Below are 22770 nucleotides of genomic sequence, written 5' to 3'. Positions count from 1 at the left end.
TTCTTCGTTTTTAACAAGTTACAGAAAGTGAAACCATATGGGCTGTTAAAGCTAATAAATCGTCTAATACTCTAATGGCAATTCCAGCTGTGTCCTGAAATTTTCTACAGTTGGACGAAGAAAATGAGAACGTGAGAGAGTATAACATGGTCTGAATTTTATACAAAAGATGAGATAAGTTACTACTACAAAAGGAAAAAAGAGAGACAAAAGCTGAAATTTACACACCCTCCAATCAAAACCCAGATTCAAACAAATGGGTTAATTAAGCAAAAGAACATCAACATAGAACAACAACCCCAAGCCTCGGCAACTATCAAAGCACACAATGCCAACAAACGCCAAACCCTCTCTCTCATTCATGAAATGGAGTGTTAACAAATGAAAAAGCAGAGAAGATAAAATATTGAACCTCAAGATGCAATTTTCCTCATTTCTCGTGAATAAATATACAAATAGATATATATATATTCTCCCGTTAGTCTTGATTCCTCAAGTACAATAGCTTCCTCGATTGCGCTGGAGGAGCTAATCCTGGGATGTCCCTAATGTCTTTGTTATTCGGGTGTACAATCTGAAGAGTTTATACAAAAACCAGAGTTACAAATTTGCCAATCACAACTTTCATTAGAAAGAGCAAAGACAGTACCTTCACTACGATAATGGCTATAACACCACATACAATGAGAAACAGGAACGCCATTATGCATTTATCGGTAGCCACCTGAAATAAGTTGACATTAGGATTCAGGTTCTGTGGTCAAGCAAAAGAGGAGATGTCCATATGAGGTTTACACACCTGTCTCCCTATCTCTTTCACCAGCTGGGATGCCTTCTTGATAGAGAATTGAATGGTGTCCAAGTGGTTAACTACGCGTCCCATTTGATCCGTCTGCAAAATTTTACAGGGTGTTTCAGACTCTACCCATAAGATTAAGATGGAAGCAAAGAAGAAATGCTTTGCATTACCTGTCCCTTTAAATTAGCTGCGGTTTGAGTTCCAACTTCGAGTGTTTGTTCTACAACCTGAAAGGAAAGGAACAAGAATTTTACCATAGATATAGTAAGTTAGTAACAAAGGCTACGGGAAACATTCTTCCTTCTGTAACTTACCTGTTTTGAGCGCTCAATGGCCTGATCAGTCTCATCCATTCTTCTCGTTCCAGCATCAATAAGCTCCTGGTTTGACATAGCTATACATAATAAAATGACATAAGCTCGCATATCCCAGTATTCACATTCCCAAAATAAATTTTTCGCGCCATATCCAAACAGATTTTCTTTATGCGGGAACCTATGTTAAAATCTCGGAACAATACATTTCTAGCAAATTGGGAATAATCTAGGCCAACGATAACACTTCTAGCCATTACTGACAGACGTCATAAAATGATGTCAGACAATTAACCAGAGAGCATAAGTTACCCATCCAACATAATTCAAGTACATATAGTATCAAGGAATCTAAGCTTTCAAGCATGACAATCTCTTTATGTTCTAAGCAAACTCATAATTTGGTAGCAACTGAATAAACAAGGATGAATAAGGACTCACAGGAAGCCACTTGAACATTTTCCTCAGCTGTAGGTTCGCCACTAACTCCAGCTCCCATATCAAAAAGTTCAACTTTCTTGTTGCCAAGGGTACTCATATACCTGAGATTCAAGACCAAGACTCCAAGTTAATAAATATAAACACATTAAAAGCCAAACTAAATCCTATAGAGATAATTGCTGAACGGATGGATATGAAATCAAAAGCCCAAAAGGAACAGGTATGAGATTAAAATAATCAACTCCTTAAAGAGTATTGATAGAGATACTAACGTTTTTCTTAGTGCAACGTAAGAATTGAGCTCCTTGATCTGTAACATAATAATACACAAGGACAAAGTTAAACCCAGATGTTAAAAAATCCATACAGACAAAATGACACTCAATATCCGCCTTAATATATCTATTTTGTTACAAAATAACACAAAAAGATTGAGCAAACTGAATACGATTGAAGCTGCAAAAGGGAACTTTAAGAGATGCTGAGTAAGAGTAAAATACATTTTACTTGAGATGCATAACATTCATCAACACATGAAAACTAACCATAGATTGTTTCTCATCGTTCAATTGCTTATTAACTTGAGGAGAGTTTCTAGGTTCCTCATCCTTAAGTGCACGGTCGAACTCCTTGACCAAGCTGACATGAAGTAGACATAAGATTAAACTGAATCATGGATGAAGATTTTTACACTAACAAACTGGATGTCATAATAGCTCAGAAGCTCATATAGATGGTAAGCACATACAAACCTTTTACAATCTCGCATCTTCTCGGTAAGTTCCTCGAGTTGTTTGCTTTGTCTAGTAGAGTCCTTGATCTTATCCAACCTCTGGAAACCATTCCTACAAAACACACACAGAGAGAGAGAGAGAGAGAGAGAGAGAGAGAGAGAGAGATGATTAAAAGGGTGAATCTTTCGTTACCATTTAAACGAACAATTATCATCATTCCGGAAGTGATGACTTAAAATCTAGTTCTTGGCATCAAACCAAATTGAGCACATGAGGTTCAGTGAGATTGATTACTCAAAAAAAAATTGTCAATAACCCTAAAATATATATATATATATATATATATGAGAAGTGTATGGTAACCACGACACAGAGAGAGAGAGAGGGAGGGAGAGAGGAAGGGCATACGCGAGGGCACGGAAAAGGTCACGGATTTCGCCATGGATCTGCTCCAATTTAGGGCTCATAGGGAGATTGGAAGCCATGTCTCCGCCGCCGGGAGAAAACCGAAGAAAAAAATAAACCGGAATTGCTTGCCCTCACCTAAACCTCAACCGGAGAAACCTAAAAGAGATACAGAAAGAAAGAAAAGAAATCTCCCACTCCCCGGAAACTGATTCACCCGCGCATCCCAACCCAAATTTTTTTTTTTTTTTTTTATCTTTTGTTAATAAGAAGAAAAAAAAACCCTAAAAACTAAAAACACCCTCCTCCTTAACTCTCCTAGAAGAGAAAGACCCCAAAAGAAAAAAGGAAGGTAAAAAAATCTAGGTGGTGTAGTGAATTGAACGAATGAAAGACGAAACAGAGAGAGAGAGAGAGAGAGAGAGAGAGAAGGCGTCGAACAACGGAAAAGGAAAAGCAGAAGCTGTCTCTCTGTCAGGTGGGTCTTTTTTTTTTTTTTTTTCGCACTAATTTTTTATTTAAAAAAAAATATAACTCTATTTTATTTTTATTTTGACTGATAAAAAAAAATATTTTAAAAAAGACAGATATATTCGGTAGTTGGTGATAAATAACCAAAAATTAAAATTAAAAAAAAAACTAGCTCACGACAGCGCGGCGCCAACCTTTTTTTGTTTGGATTGGTCCCAATATATATCCGTTGTTTTTTAAGGATAGAAAAATGATTTTAGTTTCTCCCAGCCTACTTACTTAAATTTCTCTTTTCAATTTCTCTGTCCAAAACAAGTTATCATCATATTTGTGTTTATGGATACAATCCCTATAGACTTAAAACTACATGAGTCTTCGTTACTTGTTAGGATCATATATAGCACTAATTGTCTTCCTTCTCTCGTCCGTAGTCGTCTTTGTCTTGGTTTAAAGTCTGATCATCGAAGGCTATCATCCATCCCTCGATCGTCACCTATTAAAACAAATTTAACTACACAAACCTTAGTTAAAATAATCTTGGAGTGAACTTTTTACATGTTACACTCCTTTTATCAGAAACCAACACTAAAATTTAAACTTATGCCTACGTGACTAGTGGGTTTTCTCTACTACTTTCAATACAAGAATGCAACCATTTATATCTCTACCTCCAGCTCTAGTATCATGCTCTCACTTAATTTAAACCAGTACTTGACTATAAAGATGTTATACCTAGTTTTCTATTCTTTTACCAGTTGCAGACGGTACAAATTAAAACAAGGACTGAAACATATGTTTGTTTGGGTCAACGTCTCTGTTTTTTTTTAGTATAAACATATTTGTCATCAAACTCAGAAACTAAAAACAAACAAAAGAATGTGTTCCTGGATACAAATGTTGCTGTTGCAGCTTATGCTTCTATTTACTAAGCATGCTGATTCAAGTTCTATCATCAGATATCTTCCTGGTTTTGAAGGCCCTCTTCCCTTCGAGCTCGTAACCGGGTTCTCCTCCTCTCCATCTTCATCTTATATTTACCCTTATAATCTATTCTGAGTTTTGAAGTTTATATCATATCATGAAGGTACATTGGCGTTGGAGAGGCAGATGAAGATCAAATGTTCTACTACTTTATCAAATCTGAGAGTAATCCTGAAAAAGACCCTCTTCTTCTCTGGTTAACTGTGAGAATGGTAAATCTTCTCTCACTCATTTCTTATTTGTTTCTTCATTATATTCACTGACTTATTTGAAAAGCAGGGCCTCTTGCTTTCACGGTTAAGGCCTACAATGGAACTATCCCCACGTTGGTCTCCACTACATATTCATGGACAAAGGTAACACCAGCTTTAATATTCCTCATTACAATCTCAATGAAGTCTTTTTCATAAATTTTCTGGATGCTTTTTTTTTTTTTAGTTTGCGAACATAATCTATTTGGATCAACCTGTTGGAACTGGCTTCTCCTACTCAAAAAATCCACTTGCTGATCGATATACCAAGTGACACAGGATCATCTAAGCGGGTACGTAGAGGAGTTTCTTCGTAAGGTAAACGGCAAACTCAAATGGTCCACTAAAGTCTATATATATGTCTTAATGCATTTTAGAGTTTTTTTTGTTTGGTTTGTTGTGCAGTGGCTAGCCTAGCATCCTGAGTATTTCTCCAATCCTTTCTATATCACCGGTAATTCTTATATATGCCGGTACGGTGATGATCCCGGTCATCGTTCAACAAATCTCAAATGGTAAGTTTTTATCACATTAATTTCTTTCCTATGCAATCCCTTTTAGTTTCTTATAATCAGTTATTTTCACCAATTCATTACAGGGAAATGTATATGCTGCAAACCTCAAATAAATATTCAGATTCATTAGTACTTGCGATTATTTCTATATACCTTATGGAGCATTAAGAATTGAAGAGTTATTTTTCTTTTCTCCTCCAACAACAGGGCTTTGTCCTCGGAATCCCGATAACAGACTTTGATCTTGATAAAACTCTCGCATTCAATACGCTCATAGAATGGCACTCATCTCTGATGAACTATATGAGGTACAGTTACATAATCTAGGATGCTTTTGTCTCTTAAGTAGTTTAGTAAACTCTTACCTACTTCAGAGAAGCTGTGGAGAAAATCACTAACTCTTACCTACTTCGTAGTTTAGAATCTTGAATTTAGTTGGCTGCAAATATATAAAAAAATCACTAACTTAGAATTTGTTGTTATTTACAGTGTGTTTCTGGAATAAATGAAAACCTTATTCTAGCACCACAATGTGACATTACGTCTCCCGATTGTTATGTAAGCAAAACTTCTTGGTATCTTTGGACTAGCCAATAAACTAAACCACTAGAGAAGAATATTGACAATGTCATTTTTTGGCAGATGTATCGTTATATGCTATCCGAATACTGGGCCAATAAGGAGAGCGTACGCAGAGCACTTAAAGTTGTGAAGGTGTTATAAATTTATATGACAAGATTATCATAAGATCAATTGGTAAAATATGATGATCAACATCTATGAGGATTTTGTGATTGCAGGGTACTACAGGTAAATGGATACGATGTAAACGGAGTTTGCAATACAGTAAAGATATTAAAAGCAGCATACCATAACATAAGAAGAACAGCGTCGAAGGGTATCGATCTCTCATCGTCAGGTCAGTGTACAAATTAACAACTTCTTAATCAATGACAAGATTGTGGTTTCGTTAGTTTGTCTATAATAAGCCTTTTCTGGCATGGTGTGTATCTGGTGAATAGTGGTGATCACGACCTGGTAACGCCTTACGTTAGAACTCATGACTGGATAAGATCTCTCAACTATTCCACTATTGACTAATGGAGGCCATGGATGATACTCGATCAAGTCGCTGGGTATATATATCATTTCTTAAAAAAGTTCTTTTGTTTGTTAGTTTATGTCCAAAACTTGCAGATACACTACGACTTATGCTAACAAGATGACATCTACCACTGTGAAAGTAACTCTTACATCCACAATATCATTGTCATAAATGCCTAAAGCATTTTTACATCACATTTTTGAAATGGGTTTTGTTGGTTTGGTTTGTAGGGAGGCGGGCACACGTTAGACTATAAACCAGAGGATCATTCAATCTTGCTCAAGAGGTGGATAAGTGGCCAACCTCTTTAAACACACACAAACCTTAAACTTGGAGTGATCTTGTTAATGTTGGAACCAAAAGTGTATGGTTTGATGTATCATCTGAAATATACGTTTTAAGTGGTTACACCAGAGAAAGAGAGCAATAATCGGTTTGGAGACTAATCGGTCAAGCTTCCATATTTTTTTTAACATAAAGGATGCAAAAGCTTCAAAATTTATCATATTTTCGAATGTTTTTAAGGATACAATGGTCGAATTCAAAATACATAAGTGGTCGTTACTTGTTAGGATTGTAGCACTAAAGCAACACTAATCATCATCCTCGCTAAGATCATCATCATAAAGATTAAGATTGTCTTCACCGTGACCATCGACGTTACCAGAATCCATGTAACAATTCTCCTCCTCGGCCTCTTCTTCGTCATCGTCATCACGATCTTCGTTCTCTCGTCCCTCTTCGCCTTGCAAAGTCTCCTCCTTCACAAAGAAACACAACAACGTCAGCCTATTGTTTATATCAGCAGAATGGTCGTTTGAAGTAAATACCTCGTCGTTCTCGGAGGTCACCAGCCAGTCCGGAAGCAACCGGTCCAGCAAAGCATAGTTAAGACTCGCTGATGGTCCATCTTCATGCTGTAGCCGTTGCTTCAGCTGTTTCTCTCTGAGACGTAAGTTGTAATGAACGTAAGTGAGATCTTTTGTTGACTTTTTCCCAAATTGGCTCTGGCATTGACTGTTGACTTGATCGTACAAGCTCCACTTAGGCTCGCACCCAACAGACGAGCACGTGTGGCTCAGTATTCGAACCGCTACTCGCTGGAGTTCCAAACAGCTTATCCCATGCTGTTGCCACCACGCGGCTGGGTCAAGTTCTGTTCTTGTGCCAATGGCTATATCCGTTCCAAAATTTGCTTTTGCAGAAGTGTAATCCGGAATCTGAAACAGTTTCAACAAATTGTTGGTTTAGAGACTTTTGCTTAGCCCCAAGGTTCTGGGAACAATGTTGATTTATTATTATTTCACCTGCATCAATGCTGTGATCCTACGCGCATTATCAGGCTCAAGCCTAACAATACATTCGTTCACTCCACGCACAACCTCAGAATGCTGCAGGTTCATCTTCGCATTAACAGCAAAAGTAAGAAAATTGCAGAAAGTTTTTAGTGGTTGAATCAAATAAATGATAAATCATACCTACCGCCATAAAATCAGGACGATATCTATATGCCGGGTTGAAGAAATATGCAGCCACATAGAGAGGATGATGAAACAATGGGTTCCAATGGTAATCTATCACACGCCAGAACGGTCCGTATTTCCTAGCATCATCGCTATGAATAGACTTGATCGCCATTTTTGCACAGTACATGTAACCGTAAGCATATGGCAAAGATAGACTCTCACCACCATCATCCATCATGCGTATCACCTGCATCACTGGATCAACCGAGCTCAAAACATACTGAACCTTCTTCCAAAACGCAGCACTAGACACCATCATTTCCACTTTTCTTCCCTCTTCAGAATTGGCAGCGGTCTGTGACAAAATCCAGCCGCTGGATTGAAACAGACGTCTGAGACCGGCCTTGTGGTCCATTAGACTTTGAAGAGTGGCGAAGCCGGAAGCGTAGCGCATGACCGCTGGTCTAAGAAGATCTAGTCCCTGTGTGAATTTGTTCTTCATGAGATTAAGTAGCCATGTTTGATTGTAAATGAATCTTGTGATTCTTTGTGCTTTCTCTAAACAGTCGGAGACAAACTCAAGCTTTGAGATGTCTTCAAGAACCAGTTCTGTGCAATGCATTGCACAAGGAGTCCAATACAAATTCTTTCTTTTTTCTTCAAGTAATTTTCCAGCACTTCTACAGATAGCAGTGTTCTGTGTAATAACCTGAACCACATTTTCTTCGCCGATGTCGTCAACTAGTTTGTCTAGACACTTGAAAAGGGTTAAGGCATCTTCCATTATATGACTGGCATCAATCGAGGAGTGGAAGTAGACACCACGAGGGCACGAGACCAAGAAACTGATCATTATCTTGCCCTCTGTGTTGGTCCAAGTATCTGCCATTATAGAACAACCTGTCACCACCCAAGAAGATCTGTACTCCCTCAAGTAGCTTTTGATAGTTGAAACCTCTTCCTGTAAAAGCCTACCAGAAAACAGATGACTCGAAGGCACAACAAAACCTTCTCCGTACAAACCAATCAATTCAATCATCTTTTGAAAGTACAGAGAACTGGCTGCTTCTGTGGGAACTCCAACATGGTGGAAGAATTTGGAAATGGAGGATGTGACGTCTTTTCGTGATACAACTCTGTTTGAACAGCTAGAGTATATTTTTCTCTGCTTGCTCGAAGAAGGTGACTGAAACGGGATAACCCTTGGTCTTCTTGGTCTTTCTTCAGAGACAGATCTAGTGTTCATTGAATCAAAGCTCTTTCTTTTGTCTTTACTAAACCTTCCATTTCCCGGCATCAACCTATCTTGGCTATTTGGATAGACGTCATGTTCTTCTTCTCCGTCTTCTTCTTGCTCAGGATCCTGAGAGACCGTTCTGAAATTTAAAGCTCCCATTTCATCATCAGGTCTGTTCTGTCTCTTCCCAGCTCGATGCCATTTCATATTCTCTTTAATCTTAACATAAACCTCCTCGGGAGCAGTTTTACACGGCGCTACCTCTCCAGGTATTCTCGCAAGATGCTGTTTAAAACGGTTAATACCACCACTCACAATCTTGTTACAATAATTACATTTCACTTTCTTTTTCCTCTCGTCCTGAGCAACACCATGTTCCCATCCAGGATCAATATAACCTGAAGACCGAAGAAGACTACTCCCATCACTCAAGCCTAGCTTTCCCTTGCTTCTTTTAGACCAGCAACGCCGCTCATCATCCTCTGCTTCATCGTCATTGTTAGATTGTTGGAAACTGTAACAAGACTTTCTGGTGGAACGACTCCGTTCAAGAAACTCCTTCATCCTCAGACATACTTCCTCTGGAGAGTTATCACAATAGGTCACTTCTCCTGATACCCGAGCCAAGTGTTGCTTCAATCTGTATATTCCTCCGCTCACTACCTTTCCACAGTAATTGCATTTAACCTTCTTCTTCCGTTCGTCTTGTGCAACACCGTGCTCCCATCCAGGGTCAACCACTCCAATTGATCCAAGTGGAGCCATTGTTAAACCATTTAACAAGCTTCAAACTTTCACAGTTCCACAAAATAGTGCAGCAGCCTCAATCTTTAAAACAACATGCATGGATTCAAGAAACACTAAGAATTTAAAACAACAAGTTCCATCAATTATACAAAGCAAGAACAAAGAATTGAACTGGGTTTGTCTTCTATATCATACCTAAGAAGCTGAGAACTTTCGTAATCGGAGGCGAGATTTTTCCGGTTTCGTCGAATTCTCAGACCGGAGAAAATGGAGGTAGAGAGCTTTAAGCGAAGTTTGAACACATTTTTAGACGGCGAGGTACGAATTTTTAAGCTACGAATCGAAGAAGCGTTTTCGCGGGTGAAGGGGACGACGAGTCACGGGGCGAGATAGAGCTGGTTGAGAGGCGAATTAACTCGACTCGGACGATTTCTAGGGTTTCTGTCCTCGGCTGACTCGTCGTTTTTAACGAATTTGCAAAACGAGGGCTTATATTTTTAAGATGATTACATAAAAGCCACTATATAATGAAAATTGATGTAATTAACCCAATCTCGTAGTCTAGTCATATACCTCTTCTTTGTTTGCGCCTTCTTCTGGTGTTTTGCTCTTTCACCAATATAGCAAAACCTAACTTAGGAAATGCTTGAACTTGCTCTTTCCATTTTCGTGTTGCAAAACCAGTTTTACATAGATTTTATCAATTCAAACAAATTATATGATTTCACAAACTCATTCTTATCTTGATGATGTAATCTCATACTAAAAGCAATTGTGTTTTCATCACAACTTCCAAACCAAACAACATCAACGCATTGTCACTTTCTTTGCCAATCAAAAACCTAATTCTTTAGCTTGAGAACTCTAAAAACAATCTAACCTTCTGTTCCACGAAAATCTCCAAATCAGTAATAAAGCCACACAACAAGACGAAATCTTGAAATCAAACAGAGACATAAACAAGATTGAAGATGGAACCCATTAATATGAATGAATGTCACTGAGTCTTACACACCATTATACAAAACGAAAGCCCTACTGTATCCCTAACTCAAAGTCTCCAGCTTTCTCTGTGAGACATTTGATCAAACACGTTTGAGAGAATGAAGTAAAAATATCACCAAGATAGTTGGCTAATAACCGCAAAATGTAGTCTTTTCTTGAACCCTAGAAGAGATCTATCATACAAGAGAGCCCTACGTACCAGTAAGATTGATTGCTATGAAGAAGATTCAGAATCAGCGGTCATCATCGGCCTTTCTCTTGCTAGGGGTCAAGTTCTGTTGAGCCTTTTGTCTAATAACAAGATCCTGAAGATTCTCCAATGCAGCTTTAGCTTTAAGCTTGGCCGCTTGAGCTGCTACGATCTTCTTAAAAGCTTCATCCTTTAACTGAACCACCGCGTCTTTCATAATAGCCACCGAGATCTTGGCAGCTGCGACAAGAGCCATGGCCGAAACCTTACTGAGAGGCGTTTCAGGGACAGGGACAGGGACAGGGACGTCGCCATTGACACGAGATTTGGGGAAGAAGGTGAAATTGGGGTCAGAACATGGCGGGCATGTGAAGGAAGAAGCTGGCGGTGGAGCGGAGGAGGAGGAAGATGCTGCGGCGGAGGAAGACGGCGGCTTAGGTGAGCAAGAACGGTGGGTGCTTAAAGGGCAATTGAGGCAGGTGATACGAGTAGGAGGAGCGGCGCCGTTGTCGAAGACCTTGAAACAAACTGGGCAAAAGAGTTCACGATGTTCCTTGAGCAAACAATCGGTGCAGAGTCGCCGGAGAACGCCGGTTTTGCTGACGGTGTGGATGAACGACGGCTCTGCTTCACGGCATACTACGCATTCGCGAGGATTCTGTTCTGGATTCATGGCTGAGTCAACGAGATTGAGAACTCTCTCTCTCTCTCAACGGTAACCCTAAGCGAGCGAGAGAGAGAGAGGTGAAAGAAAGAAGCGTTTGTGTTCTCTCAGAATGTTCAAGATCTTAGACGAGAGCACAACTGTTACTCTATTGGGAGTTGAAAAACTTATATAGGAGATTAAAAAATGGATCTTGATTCTTGTTCGTTCAATTAAAAATCGAATCTTTTCTTTTCTGTAAATATATATATACACGTATATATATATTTGGAAGAGGAAAGGAAACATAAATCTTCTGTTTCTTCATTGCTTATTGCAAACTCTTAAGCATCGTTTGATTTAACAAATACGAGCCTAATATTCCCTCTCTACTAATCGTTTTCAAATCATACATCCAAACAACTAAAAATACGAAAAGACAATTTCATTCATCTGCAAAAAGCCTTTATCTGTGTGATTCCAATTCCTCAGCTTCTTTCTGTTTTCATCACTCAGCCAACAAATATGGGTCAAGTTCTCCAAGATCAGCAACAATTGGTTCTAATTCTGATGGATCTTCGTCTTCTGGAGCTAAGTAAGTTGGAAACGGAAGCTTTGAGATGTCTGGTTTCTTGTACCACGCATCTCTTATGAACACAAAGTTTCCTTCTGCGCCAGGAACCTACAACAAGACCACCAATCACAATCATGACCTACTAATACTAATAAGAGAAGAGCAATGGCACTCACGTTTTGTGACCGACACATCCTAGCCAGGGACCAGAACTCAGGTTGAGATACTTACTTGTCCTCTCACCCAGATGAGGTTCCTCGCAGGATCGATCTTGTAAACCCAAACGTTCTTTACTGTCCTCTGATCTGCACCCATTCTCCCAGCCATCTTTTTCCCCTTGAACACCTACTCAAGTGCATCCAACAAGTCAGTATTTGTCATTTATTTGCTTTGGAGAAAATTCCCAACAAGCATAGCAATTTGTCAAATACCTTTCCAGGAGCATCTCTTTGCCCTGTGGAACCACCACTTCGATGGGACAATGAAGCACCATGTGATCCCGGCATTCCGCTGAAACCATGTCTTTTCATGCAACCCTGAAAATCACATAGCAAAAGATATTAATGCTTCATTCGCTCTCCATTTTGTATATATATATCTGCCACATTGTTATTTAACTAATTAATTAAGTTATCATCCCAAGTTCTGCTTTAAGACTATTAAGAAAACGACAAGTAAAAGATCAAACTTTAAAGACCCTGAGAATGGTTTCACCTGAAAACCTTTCCCTCGAGTGATCCCAGTGACATCAACGTACTGTCCCGGAACAAAATGACGGACACCGAGTGAAGTGCCAACAGGAAGAAGAGCGTCCTCAGTCACAGGAAACTCCCTCAACTTCCTCTTTAACGGCACACCTTGTGCTCTGAAATGTCCCACCACAGACTTGGACAAATGCTTCGGTTTCTTTTGGCCACACCCGATCTAACTAACAGAACAACACATGCCAATCACATTACTAAACCCAATTCATCAATAAACGTTACAGCAATCTATTGATCAAGTAGTCACTAAGAAGCTATCCAAAATGGGAATAAAATAAAAACTGCGATGGAGTTACCTGTAGCGCAAAAATCCCTTCTTTCTCAACAGTCTTAACCTGAGAGACGATGTTATCATCAACCCAAAGAATAGAAACCGGAACCCTAGCTCCCCATTTGTTCCAGAGCGCAGTCATCCCACACTTAACGGCGATGATCCCAGTCCTTTTAGAGCTTTTAGACATCTCACCTTGTTTCGCCTCGATGATTCGGGTCGGATCCCCGATAATATCAGATCCACCGCCGTCGACCAACCCAGCATCGGAGCTGAATCGTCGGAGGAGAAAGACGCTACAATGAGGTAGAGATTCAGATGGCGAAGAAGTCACAGACCGGATTGATAGAAACTGATTGATTCGAGAAATGAGGCCTCTCGGTACGGCCGCCATGATTTCGAATCCGAAGCGAAACGAACCCTTTCAATGGCTTTAGACGAAGAAGGAAAGAGATGCAGAAACCGGAACTCGGAAGGCTTTTGCGTAGGGTTTTAGATGGAGGCTGGAGCGTCACTCATAACCAAACCCTCTCACTCAACCAGAGACTTCTATAAAATTATATTATGTGGTCGAAACAACAAAATCCTACGTGGCTTATCCATTGTTACATATATAAAAAAAATAAAAATAAAAATTTGGATTCAATTTTCAAAATCAGTCTCAAAGTTCTCAAATGTCTGTAATTCGTCCTTCTCCGATTCCGATTCCGATTCCGAGATGGAGATCTTCTCAGGTACTGCATCGTCGTCTTTATTCAGTTCAATTGATTCAACGACGACGTCGACGGTGGAATCCGAGGTCGGAGGCGGAGAATACTACTGCGGTTGAATCGACGGCTCGGTCACCGGAGGCAGCGGGAGGGAAAATGGTGGTGGAGCTTGTCGGAGCTTTCAACGAAGTGACGGAGAGGATGAATTCGGTTTGGTTGTCTACGTCTTCTTCTAGCTTACTCTTTAAAGCTCTGAAGCTCTCGATTCCGATTCTACAGTCTCTTCCTCTTGCCTCTGATGGTCGCTCTCCCCTTTCTAAGGCTCTCTCACTCTCTATCATCCTCGCAGATCTCCAGGTTCCTCTCTCTCTCTCTCTCAGTCTCTGCATCTTTATAGTCTCGTGTGTAGATGATTAGGTGCTGTTGTTGTTTCTGTGGCGAAATTGAAGCATAATTTTAGAGAATCACTGAAAAATCAACGAATAGGGTTTGCGAAATTGAAGCATAATATAAATGGTAAATGGCAGATGGATGCAGAAGTTATCTCGGCGAGTATATTGAGTGAGGTGGTTGAGGCGAAAGCGATATCAATATATGAAGTTAGAGACCAGATTGGTACAGGAACTGCTCATCTGCTTCATGAGATCTTCCGTGTGAAGAACATCCCTTTTAAAGTTGATGTATTGGACGATGAAACTGCTGCTTCTCTGAGAAAGTTCTATCTAACCTACTATGATATCAGAGCTGTGATCATGTACCTTGTTTCAAAGCTTGATGAGATGAGGCATTTGGAGCATTTGCCAAAGTACCGTCAGCAGATTCTCTCCCTTGAAGTGTTGAAGATTTATTCTCCTTTAGCTCACGCGGTCGGGGCTAATCACCTGTCTCTTGAGCTTGAGGACATCTCTTTCCGTTATCTTTTCCCGTGTTCGTATCTATATTTAGAGTCGTGGTTAAGAAGTCACGAGAACGGGTCTAAACCAATGATTCATGTGTACAAAGAGCAGCTTCATCTGTCTTTAAAGGCTGATTTGGTTTTGGCTGAAATGGTGGATGATGTGTATGTGAAAGGTCGGTATAAAAGCCGGTACAGCATGATGAAGAAGCTTCTAAGAGATGGGCGTAAACCGGAAGAGGTGAATGATGTGCTTGGTCTACGGGTCATATTGATCCCTAATTCTGTAGCAAACGATGTTGAACTTGGCGAAAAAGCATGTTACCGAACAAGTGAGATTGTCCGGTCTCTATGGAAGGAGATTCCACATAGAACAAAAGACTACATTGCTCGGCCAAAGGAAAATGGGTATAGGAGTCTACATATGGCGGTTGATGTTAGCGACAGCGATCAGAGAAGACCATTGATGGAGATACAAATACGGACAATGGATATGGATGGATCCGCTAATGCTGGAACAGCATCACATTCTTTGTACAAAGGCGGTTTAACCGACCCAAAAGAGGTAAACACTTGTGTGAATTTTTTTAGTTTAGCAATTGAGGAAGTTGAGTTATTTGTTTTAATCATGTTCAGGCGAAGAGGCTTAAAGCGATAATGATGGCAGCAGCGGATCTTGCTGCAATTCGTCTCAAAGATCTCGCATCAAATAAACAGCAAAGCTTCAAGACAACAACGAACCAAAGAGACAGAGTGTTCTGCCTTCTAGACAAAAACGGGGACGGAATGATCAGTATAGAGGAACTAATGGAAGTGATGGAGGAGCTTGGAGCTCCAGGTGAAGACGCAGAGGAGATGATGCAGCTTCTTGACTCTAACAGCGATGGATCTCTTAGTTCAGACGAATTCGATACGTTTCAGAAACAAGTCCGTTTATTATTGTTTTCTAACATGATCATACTTCCTCTCTTTTATAAATGACTTATTGATGGGGTTTGTCATTTGTGAGTTTGCAGGTTGAGTTCATGCGTAAATGGGAAGATAGAGATAACGAGTACAAGAGTCTTTTAGACGAGAAGCTTCATGATCTCCCACATCAAGATACCACAGGTTTGATTCAGTTATACAACAAAGAGCTTGAGGATCGGCTCTCAACCCATTAAATATCAAACTATTTTTCTACAATCTAATATGTATAAATGTGTATATTATATACGTATTCCTAATCATCTGTTGGCATAGATCTATTGGGTGTTTCTTTAATTTTTATGTTTCATCCAACTTAAAACCAAAAAAAAAAAACCCTAATGTCAAATTGTAGCCGACCTCTCTCGCATTCTTAAACTTTCCTCTGAGAGATATGACGAGAGGAAGAAACACAGACAATGGCGATGGCAGATCTTCCAGGTGAGTTGTTAGAGGATATACTCTCTAGGATTCCGTCCGAGTCTCTAAGGGAGTTGCGATTTACTTGCATATTATGGAACGCTTATATAAAGATCGACGGAGCATAGAAAAACGCTTTCACAAAAGAACAGCAAGGGAATTGTTCGTAGTGATAGATTCAACGGTTTATAGATTGGACGTTCCATTATGCGTTGACACCAACTACGTTATGGCCGATATTGAAGTCAGCTTCTTAGGTGGTAATTGCAATCTTGACTTCTATCAAATCAGTGTATCTGATGTCTTTCACTGCGATGGTTTATTAATGTTGTTAACTATCTCGTATAACAACACACTTATTGTTTGAGCCCATGTTCGGGGCAAAGCAGGCGGATCCAACTTTTGTATCATGACACGACCAGCATCTTTGCCCTTGGATACCATAGAGAATTGTGCGATAGCTACAAAGTCTTGAGGATTTTGGATAATCCAGAAATGGGATTTTCAGAGTATGAGATTGAGATCTATAATTTGAACTCTAATTCATGGAGGGCTCTTGGTGAAGTCACCCTCGGCTGCATCATACAGTCTCGTGGGGTGTCTTTAAATGGGGATACTTATTGGATTTCTTCACAAGTCAAAGACTTTGTACTACTAAGTTTTGATTTCACAACAGAGACATTTGGACGTCTGAATCTTCCCTCTGATCAGTGTCTTGGCTACGATGTTTTGGCACTATCAAGAGCAACTTTCAGTTTTGTAACAGAGTCAGGTTACATCGAATGTGGAGATTTGGGTGTCGACCCAACGATGAGATTGATCAGACCAAAGTACTGTCGTGGAGAAAGTTTTTGGCAGTTGATTTAAACACTAGTAATTTTCACCATAAATTTACGTGTGATGTAAGTTTCTTCATCAAGGACGAGGAGAAGAAAGTCGCCATATGTTTTGACAACGGAATTGCATACATTTTTGGAGAGAATCGTGACTTTGGAAAACAATAATATATCGACGTTCTTAATCGTCCAGCTCCACTAGCTGTGTCCCAAGCTTGGTTCAAATTTAACCCAAAAAAAATGACCAGTATGGAGAACAGTTAGTTTAAAGTAGAACGTAATTTCTTGCAGCTCATGTATCTTTCTCGTTTTCATGTCTTTTGATTAATTAATAAAAATATAAATTGATCTGAAACTGCTTTCGATGTTGTTCTTCTCTAGTCTCGTTCTAAACAAGTACTTTTGGACTGTAAAGCCTAAACAGGGCTATTCTAATTCATTGGTGGTAGAGTGAGTTCTATCTTCAATCTGAAGAGGAAATACTTAATTGGATTGCTTCAAATTATAATGTAGAAGAGGTCAAAAAGAAAAAAAATGATAGAAAACAATGAAGTACAAGATATAAAAAGACGAAAAAGTAATACAGTAAAAAAGAAGATTCCTTACTACTAATTTTTAATTTCACAACATAGAGATTCCGACGTATGTGTCTTCCCTTTCAGTGTCTAAGTCATGAAGTTTTGGCAGTATCAGTTGTTAGATCGAAGAACAACTTTTCATAGCCGACTACATTTTACGACTATTATTCAGTTGCTAAATTTAGCGACTATTTGGTTACTCTGTTACGACTATTTTACGACTAAATAAAAACGATCGTACAGTAGTCGCTAAATTGCGACCAAATTCAGTAGTCGTCAAAATAGTTGCCATTTAACGACTACGTTACGACTAATATATAGAATTATAAATGCAGTCGTAACCTTGTCGTTATATAGTCCCTCAGTTACGATTATCTAGGTAGACGCATACAAGTCACCAAATTAGGCGACTATATTACGACAATATCGGCGGGTCGTACAGGTTGTCGCGTAGTAGTCGTTATTTAGCGACTATTATGCGACACTTTCGGTGGGTTGTAACGTAGTCGTATAATAGTCGTAAAATATCGGTATTATAATTCACGTTTTTTTCGTTTGGGGGGGGGTTAGTTCGAATAAATTTTCTAGCTCAATGGGATTGCAAGGCAAGCTTGCTTCTTTTTTTTAATGTTTTTATATATTTATAAATATGAAGGGAGATGAATATAGCTTATTTAAATATAGTTAATGATTATTTTGGGACATACAATATTTTTGGCCTTTGATTATTTCAGAACTAAAGAATATGATTAACTTGGAAGTTTTGAGTCTTGCTCAGAATCATTTAGACGGACCTCTCCCAATAGAAGGTACCCCTATGTATATTATTTTTTAATGTCGATAATATATATATGTGTAACTCATATTTGTGTTGATATTCCTAAACAGCCTCCCAGGCGCATCAAGTTTGCTATATTCCCTATCCATACACAAAGAAGCCAAGGAAGGAATGGCTCAATGTTTTAAAAGTTAATCCGAGGGAAAACATTGCAGGAGAATATGAGAACAAAGAACCGACTCTTTTGCAAACAGAAAATGATAATGCTGTTTTGGTGACTACTATTGAAGATCTGGTTTTCGATAATTTAGAAGAAATAAATGAACCAATAAATCTTGATTATGATGTCGAAGATGCAGAACCAGAATATGAATTTCAATATAATTTATCATCTTCAGACGATGAAGTAGATGAAGACGAAGATCCTCCTAACTAATTATGCTTGTGTAAAATATTTGTATCAATTTGGATAATTATGCTTGTATCAAATATTATTAATAATTATGTTTCTATTAAAATAAATAATTATGTGTTTATAATTATGTGTTCAAAATATTAAACTTTTAGTTTAATTATGACTAATATTTAGTTTCTAAATATTAAATTTTTAGTTTAATTATTATGACTAATTAGCGACTAATTAGGGACTAATTAGCGACTAAATTAAAAAAAAATATGAATTAATTAATCTCAACCCAAATAAACCCGGGAAACCAAAATAATTTCCTCCTAAACCAAAATTATTTCCCCCAAAACCAAAAAAATTCGATTTTCCCCTTTACCTAAAACCTAATTTTTCCCCCAAAACCAAAACTTTCCTCTTCTCTTCTCTTCGATAACTCCGAAACTCTCCTCTTCGATAACTCTTCGAAACTCTCCTCTTTCCGATTTCTCTTCTGAATCCCGATTTGCTTTCTCTTCTCTGTCTGTCTTTCTCATCTGTCTCCCGATTCTCTTCTTCACGATGGCTCCAACACAATCTGTAACGAAGTCTGCAACTAAGGCTCCGACCAAAGCTCCAGTTAAGCGAGGAAGAAAGAGGAAGATGGACCGTAATTTCTTCCAAAGAACCGAAGGGTCGACCCCCATCAAGGAAGCGAGAAGACCAAACCCTCTACCGCCACAATACAACTTTACGCCGACAACAGATTTGCTCCATCCTCAAACACCCCAAGAGCAAGACCACGTTTTCCCGAGACCCTCACCGTCAGGAGCACCACAGATCCGCAACTATCCACCGCCAAAGACTCTTTTCCAGACCTCGGTGAACCAACAACGTCAGACTCAACAGCCTCTTTCGTCAGAGGAGGTCCAAAACAATCCGCGACAGTCTCCAACTGATCCTCCACTACAAGACGCTCCACCGTCTCCAGCTGATAACTCTCAAGCTCAGAGTCGTCCATCATCTCACGGTAACAACTACCATGAAGGCTCTGAGGCTTCAAATCCGGAGCTCCAGGAGGACACGATTGTCACTCTAAATGCCATGCTTAGAGTTCCAAACCGTGAGAAGTTTACCACCGTCCTCTCCCCCACACCGATGCCAAAGACGACCTGGTATTAATACATTCTTCTAATGAGCTTGTCTGTTTTGATTGTTTGAGGTGGTTAGTTTGAGGATGGTTAGTTTTAGAACATTAATCCAGAGCTTGTCTGAGGATGGTTAGTTTTGATTGTCTGTGATGCTCTTTGATGGTTAGTTTTAGTACATTGATGTCTGTTTACATTGTTCTTAATAGGTTCTGTTTTGTGTTGAGCCGGTTTGTTGGTATAAGTACTCAATCAAACAAACTATAACTGATTTGTTGGTATAAGTACTCAATCTTTGATGGTTCTTAATAGGTTCTGTTTTGTGCCTATATATATGTATAAGTACTCAATCTTTGACATCTGTTTTGTGTTGGACCTATATATATGTCTGTTTTGATTGTTCTTAATAGGTTCTGTTTTGCGTTGGTCCTATATATACATAAGTATAAGTACTCAATCTGTTTTGACATTTGTTTTGTGTTGGTCCTTATCTGTTTTAGAACATTGACATCTTTTTTGCTGTTTTGTGTTTGCAGGTTTACTCGTGACGAAAAATCGCGACTGGTAAGGAGCATTACTAAAATGTTTACAAATAAATTTGATGGTCCATACTACAGCTGGACATGTGTGCCTCGGGACAGACAACAGAGATGGTTCATCGAGTTTGTTGTACAGTTTTCTTCTCTCTTAACCTTTTCACATATAGGTTTACTTGTTGAGTTTCCACTAACATCATTATATTGTCTTTGCTATGTAGAAAACACACACATGGGATCCTTTGATTACTGGGACAGTTCAACAGTTTTTCGAGCTCATCTGCCAACGCCGGATGAAAGACATGATTTGCAATGCCAAGACTAGTGGAGAGCGACCAAAATGGATCAGAGATACTATTTGGCAAACAATGGTTGATTATTGGGAGACTGAAGAAGCACAACAAAGGAGTCTCACCTACTCTAAAGCTCGTATGTCTGATCGTGGTGGTCTTGGTCCTCACGTCCACTTATCAGGGCCAAAGTCTTATCAACAAATCCATACCGAAATGGTTAGTAACTTTTATATACCCATAAATTTTGTTTTTCTTTACATTTGGAGCTTTAAATGATGTCATAACCCTTGATTCTTTTGTAACATTGCAGGAAAGGGAATTGGGAAGACCGGTTAGTCTTGGTGAGGTTTTTATTAAGACACATACCAAGCTAGATGGTACTTATGTTGACCGGAAGGCGGAGCAAATCTCTCTCAATTATGAGAAGAACTTGCAGCAGAAGTTGTCCGACCTTGGGGAACATACTTCACAGCCTCCAGAGCTCACAGCAGATGATTACACAAACATCTTTATTCAGGTAAATATCACTTTTCACAACCCACATTGAATTATCTTTCGATTTCTACAGCCTCTTTATGTAGTGTTTTTCTCTTTGTTTTCTTGTAGTATACTCAGAAAGATTCACGAGGAAACTTGTATGGAGTTGGAAGTCTTAAGCATACTCTTCAACCTCTTCTCAATGGAAAGGAAAACCAACAACAAGAGTCTGCAATGTTTCAGTCATTGCAAGAGCAAATGAGGGAAACTCAACGTCAAATCGAAGAGCAGGCTGCTTATAATTCTCGTCGTGATGCAGAGGTTGCTGCTCGTGATGCAGAGCTTGCTGCCCGTGAAGCACTACATTTCCAAGCTGTGGCTGAGCAGAAGGACAAGTTAGAGCATTTGTCCTTAGTCGAGAAGTACCTGCGCAAAACTGACCCTGCCTTTATAGAGTTTATGAAGACTCAATCAGCTGAAGCAACCACGGAGCCACTCTCAACCACACTTCCTGCAACAGCTCCACCTTCAAATCCGGTTCCTTCTCCATCTTCAAACAGTGATGCTTTTTAGGTTAACTTCTCACCTACAATTTCATAGACCAAACTAATTAGCTTGTCTCTTTTGTTGAGCTTGTCTCTTTTGTTGAACTTGTCTCTTTTGTTGAGACACATGTATACTTGGTATGCATTTGTCTCTTTTGGTTTGTATATTTGTCTTGTGAGAAACTTGGTCTTTTGGTTTGTATTATAAATCATGGTTAATATGACTTTATTGTCTTAATCTTGTTTTTGTTCTATTTACAATATTGGTTTCATAATATTTTGAGAAACAGGTACCAATTTCAATTTAAAACATTTATAAATTTGTTTTCCACAAAACATTAGTCGCTAAACAAATTAAAATTACATTATTAATTTGTTTAGAATAGTAGCCAAATAGTCGTAAATCAATAAGCATGTTACGACTACGTTACGACTATAAGCAAAATTACTGTATATCATGATTAGTCGTAAATCCGTCGTAACCGAGTCTTCAAATGTTACGACTACACTATGACTCCTTTACAACTGCCTATATAACTGCTGGTTAATCGTAACTCTGTCGTATCGTAGTCGTAATTATTTACGACTATGTTTACGACTACGGAATTTGGTCGTACAGTAGTCGTTAAATAACGACTATTTTTACGACTAATTCTTTTACCGACTAAGGATTTACGACTACACGTTTTAGCCGTAACTGAGTCGTAAACAGCAAATTAGCAACTACTTAACGACTCTTACTGTAGTCGGGAATGGGCTGTTTTCTTGTAGTGTGTTGTGTAGGAAGTTCTTGACAGTGGGTTTAAAACCTAATTATGACCACAAGCTAACGTGTGATGGAAGTGTGTTTCTGATTGACGAGGAGAAGATTGTAGCGTATGTTTTGAATAAGATGTATACATTGTCGGAAAGGAGTATGATTACGGAAAGGAGCTGCATTTTGACAAAAAAAAAAAAAAAAAAAAAAAAAAAAAAAAAAAAAAACAGGACTACAGAAAGAAGAGGCGAAAGGCCATTTGAGAAGAGTTGGAAGCAAATCTTTTTTGTCCAACAGTTGTGTCCGAGACTCCCATATATGGTTCAAATTCAACCTGAAGGCAAGAGGCTTCTATCTAAACTTGGATTAACTCTAGCCCATAGAGAAGAGAGAGATTATGTTATTATAATTAGTTTCTTGCGCGTTTCATTACTATAATGAATTTAGATCTTTTCTGTTCTTTATCTTTTTGATTTTATCCTGCTAATTAGTGATACCCCATGCTACAGCACATCTAGCACAAAAATAACACATGT

At 38.9% G+C, this 22770-nt stretch overlaps 7 protein-coding genes and 1 pseudogene across 19 annotated transcripts; 4 read left to right on the top strand and 4 right to left on the bottom strand.

Annotated features, from left to right (window-relative positions):
• Window positions 1–137: 137 nt before the first annotated feature.
• Window positions 138–3254, bottom strand: LOC104782144 (putative plant SNARE 13). Of its 4 annotated transcripts, none has more exons than XM_010507000.2 (10): window positions 2697–3254; window positions 2307–2399; window positions 2100–2193; window positions 1827–1864; window positions 1555–1655; window positions 1114–1193; window positions 970–1026; window positions 800–892; window positions 650–724; window positions 138–574 (listed from the first exon to the last, which is right to left on the bottom strand). In XM_010507000.2, exons 1-10 carry the CDS (start codon window positions 2771–2773, stop codon window positions 479–481), a joined length of 804 nt encoding a protein of 267 aa, XP_010505302.1. In that variant the 5' UTR covers window positions 2774–3254; the 3' UTR covers window positions 138–478. The 4 variants fall into 4 exon arrangements, with proteins under 4 accessions (XP_010505302.1, XP_087309116.1, XP_087309112.1 ...); XM_087452990.1 differs by having other exon boundaries at window positions 2307–2527; window positions 2697–3137; XM_087452986.1 differs by lacking the exon at window positions 970–1026 and having other exon boundaries at window positions 800–921; window positions 1086–1193.
• A 786-nt stretch (window positions 3255–4040) lies between these two features.
• LOC104782121 (serine carboxypeptidase-like 16) lies at window positions 4041–5086 on the top strand (annotated as a pseudogene).
• Window positions 5087–5189: 103 nt separating this feature from the next.
• LOC147949631 (serine carboxypeptidase-like 16) lies at window positions 5190–6327 on the top strand. Its single transcript, XM_087509728.1, has 7 exons — window positions 5190–5219; window positions 5401–5469; window positions 5554–5625; window positions 5712–5721; window positions 5870–5949; window positions 6089–6154; window positions 6247–6327. The coding sequence occupies exons 1-7, from the start codon at window positions 5190–5192 to the stop codon at window positions 6325–6327; spliced, it is 408 nt and encodes a 135-aa protein (XP_087365854.1).
• Window positions 6328–6435: 108 nt separating this feature from the next.
• LOC104782129 (uncharacterized) lies at window positions 6436–10177 on the bottom strand. Of its 10 annotated transcripts, none has more exons than XM_087452944.1 (6): window positions 10040–10177; window positions 9662–9917; window positions 7499–9547; window positions 7324–7419; window positions 6847–7236; window positions 6436–6777 (listed from the first exon to the last, which is right to left on the bottom strand). In XM_087452944.1, exons 3-6 carry the CDS (start codon window positions 9482–9484, stop codon window positions 6610–6612), a joined length of 2640 nt encoding a protein of 879 aa, XP_087309070.1. In that variant the 5' UTR covers window positions 9485–9547; window positions 9662–9917; window positions 10040–10177; the 3' UTR covers window positions 6436–6609. The 10 variants fall into 10 exon arrangements, 6 of the variants coding, with proteins under 6 accessions (XP_087309070.1, XP_010505273.1, XP_010505281.1 ...); XM_087452962.1 differs by having other exon boundaries at window positions 6451–6777; window positions 7324–7407; XM_010506971.3 differs by having other exon boundaries at window positions 9662–10173.
• Window positions 10178–10429: 252 nt separating this feature from the next.
• Window positions 10430–11509, bottom strand: LOC104782113 (uncharacterized). Its single transcript, XM_010506945.3, has one exon. It carries the CDS (start codon window positions 11332–11334, stop codon window positions 10705–10707), a length of 630 nt encoding a protein of 209 aa, XP_010505247.1. The 5' UTR covers window positions 11335–11509; the 3' UTR covers window positions 10430–10704.
• A 97-nt stretch (window positions 11510–11606) lies between these two features.
• LOC104782104 (large ribosomal subunit protein uL3m) lies at window positions 11607–13481 on the bottom strand. Its single transcript, XM_010506933.3, has 5 exons — window positions 12939–13481; window positions 12593–12802; window positions 12310–12414; window positions 12110–12223; window positions 11607–11986 (listed from the first exon to the last, which is right to left on the bottom strand). Exons 1-5 carry the CDS (start codon window positions 13305–13307, stop codon window positions 11813–11815), a joined length of 972 nt encoding a protein of 323 aa, XP_010505235.1. The 5' UTR covers window positions 13308–13481; the 3' UTR covers window positions 11607–11812.
• A 22-nt stretch (window positions 13482–13503) lies between these two features.
• LOC104782095 (putative GTP diphosphokinase CRSH, chloroplastic) lies at window positions 13504–15763 on the top strand. Its single transcript, XM_010506922.3, has 4 exons — window positions 13504–13980; window positions 14151–15083; window positions 15155–15445; window positions 15535–15763. Exons 1-4 carry the CDS (start codon window positions 13588–13590, stop codon window positions 15679–15681), a joined length of 1764 nt encoding a protein of 587 aa, XP_010505224.1. The 5' UTR covers window positions 13504–13587; the 3' UTR covers window positions 15682–15763.
• A 3113-nt stretch (window positions 15764–18876) lies between these two features.
• Window positions 18877–21750, top strand: LOC109133068 (uncharacterized). The gene is made up of 5 exons (XM_087508611.1): window positions 18877–19653; window positions 20163–20295; window positions 20384–20671; window positions 20766–20972; window positions 21062–21750. The coding sequence occupies exons 1-5, from the start codon at window positions 19061–19063 to the stop codon at window positions 21503–21505; spliced, it is 1665 nt and encodes a 554-aa protein (XP_087364737.1). The 5' UTR covers window positions 18877–19060; the 3' UTR covers window positions 21506–21750.
• The last annotated feature ends 1020 nt before the right edge of the window (window positions 21751–22770 follow it).

The sequence above is a fragment of the Camelina sativa genome, chromosome 1 (genome assembly GCF_030686135.1).
Source record: "Camelina sativa cultivar CO46 ecotype springtype chromosome 1, ASM3068613v1".
In the NCBI taxonomy this organism is placed as follows: domain Eukaryota; kingdom Viridiplantae; phylum Streptophyta; class Magnoliopsida; order Brassicales; family Brassicaceae; genus Camelina; species Camelina sativa.
This window is presented reverse-complemented; position numbering and strand designations above follow the sequence as displayed.